Source organism: Microtus ochrogaster, chromosome 8 (genome assembly GCF_000317375.1).
Source record: "Microtus ochrogaster isolate Prairie Vole_2 chromosome 8, MicOch1.0, whole genome shotgun sequence".
Lineage (NCBI taxonomy): Eukaryota > Metazoa > Chordata > Mammalia > Rodentia > Cricetidae > Microtus > Microtus ochrogaster.
This window is the reverse complement of record NC_022015.1, coordinates 46065184-46067223: the sequence shown is the minus strand read 5'-3', so window position 1 is coordinate 46067223 and position 2040 is coordinate 46065184. Positions and strand designations below refer to the sequence as shown.

The following is a 2040-nucleotide window of genomic DNA, read 5'->3' as shown; positions in this document are numbered from 1 at the left end:
GCTCACTTTGTTCATTCAAGCTTTGTTTCCCCTGCAGTTTCAGAAGATTAGAAGTGATGCTAGGATTCCTTTGCCTCTTGACGCCTTCCAAGTTCCTGTTTCTCCACGAGAGGCAGCGGTGGCCTCCAGAGACAGCCTAGGTGTCCCAGCCCCTGAGCAACAGGAGGGCCCTGCAGCAGGCCTTGCTGCTAGAACAGGCTCTCCTTTGGCAGATGGCGCCTCTGGAAGCGGGAGTCAAAGGGAAGAAGTCTCGTCTAGACACAGCAGATCTTCAGAGAAAGGCAGTGTGGCGAGCAAGCGCTCCACTGAGAAACACTCTGGGAAGGACCAGCTTTTCATCCCTGACTCCCCTGTGAACTCACAAAGCAAAGGAACCGGGGACAAAAGGTCTTTGCTTAATGAGCCAACTAAAAGTGAATCTTTGAAAAAACACGTTTCTGTCAAGAAGGAAAACAGAATAGTGACTGTCTCATCCAAGACAATCAGAAGTAAATCCAATCCTCTAGAACGTTCTGAGAGTGATACTGTTGGGTCTGATTTTGAATTTCAGGAAAGCGTCCATTCGTCGGCACACCTGACGTAGGTCTAACCTTTGAAATTATGATTTTACCTTCAAATTTTAATAAATTTTCTTACGTTTCTACTATAATGTGTGATACCTTAAAATACAGAGTCGGAACCACTATAAGGCAATTTATCTATGCTATTATTTAAAATCCATATTTTTCTTTTCCCTCGCATAATTCATTTGGCACATAGTTATGGAAGGCCTAGTTTATAAGACACTTTCTGGGTGTGGTAGCTCCCAGCGATAAGATTTTTACCTTCATGGAGATGCTACTGTGTGGAGGACAAAACCTCAAATCCCCCCTAAATCCTGCTGCTAGAAAGGGGCGAGGCTGGTTTAGCTCATGGTTTAGCATTTGGTTAAGTGTAGAAGCAGGAGTCACATGCTTCTACAGAACCCGCTTCCATATCCTAACTCCTAAGCAGAGCATCAGGCGTCTTTCTAGGTCCTCCACTATGGCTAAGTTCGCAACAGCTTTAGTAAGGGTTTGCCAGGCCTTTTTATAAATGAGTTGGAGTAAGCAGCCCGTGAGCGGCCCCGGGGTTGTAACAGCTTGGAAGGAGCTGGTCCAGTTGAAGTTTGGACTGGGTCCAGTGCCCTGAATCATTGAATTATCCTGTCTCCCAGCTATGAACAGGATAGCACAAGGGAGATGCCAAAGAAAAGCCACTGGGCACCAACAGTGCTGGATGGAGCAGGGCTATCAGAGGCACATTTGTCCCCTCCCCCATCTGGGCAGAGGACATAAGAGCATGAACTGACTTCTAGGCTAATGTCCTGCCTGGCAAAACAGCCTCTACTAGAGCCAGGCTACGTTAGCTGTGAGATGTGAGAAAAGCTAAGGCGTTCTCTTGTAGACTGCCCTGGCCGATCGTTAAGGAGGCTGTGGATGGAGTATCACAGGGACAGGGGAAAACTGCCCAAGACATCATCTCAGCCCTTCAACAGAAGGGAAGACATGCAGGTGTCTTATACAGTATCATAGTGTTAGTTTGTGGAGGAGGGAGGCCGTCTAAAGAGGATAAAGGTTGTCTTCATCTAAGAAGTGGTCACCGCATCCTTCGTAGAGTCCTTACCCTGGTTAGAGCCTGGTGACTAAGGAAATGAAGAGAGGAGACCCTGAGATAGGAGCAGCACACACTGGTACTGAGCCAACGACAGACACAAGTTTTCACCCACTGAAGCCATACGGGCGGAGGCCGGGAGACCACAGAAGATCTTAGCACATGGGGGTAGGAAAAGGGAGCAGAAAGCCAAAATTACATTAGGGGTTCCATTTTTATTTTTAGCTTTTTGGTGCATGAGATTTCAGGATTGAGGCCTCAAATGCCCAGGTTTACATTTTAAAAACCTGTGAACTACGTATTAAAGTGCAGGTGAGTTTACTTTTCTTTAATCCCGAGGGCTGGGATGAAAGGCATGTGCTGCTCTACCCAGCTATGTTTTTTTTATTGTTGTTTTTTGATAATTGG

General features: G+C 46.6%; 1 protein-coding gene across 2 annotated transcripts in view; it reads left to right on the top strand.

The window, feature by feature from the left end:
- Positions 1 to 629, top strand: part of Cep78 (centrosomal protein 78) — a 33654-nt gene extending 33025 nt beyond the window's left edge. For both annotated transcript variants that reach the window (XM_013348024.2, XM_026781610.1), the window contains one exon: positions 38 to 629. In XM_013348024.2, coding sequence (XP_013203478.1) covers positions 38 to 583 — 546 coding nt within the window. In that variant the 3' untranslated portion in view covers positions 584 to 629. The remainder of the gene's footprint in view (positions 1 to 37) is intronic.
- Positions 630 to 2040: the final 1411 nt, after the last annotated feature.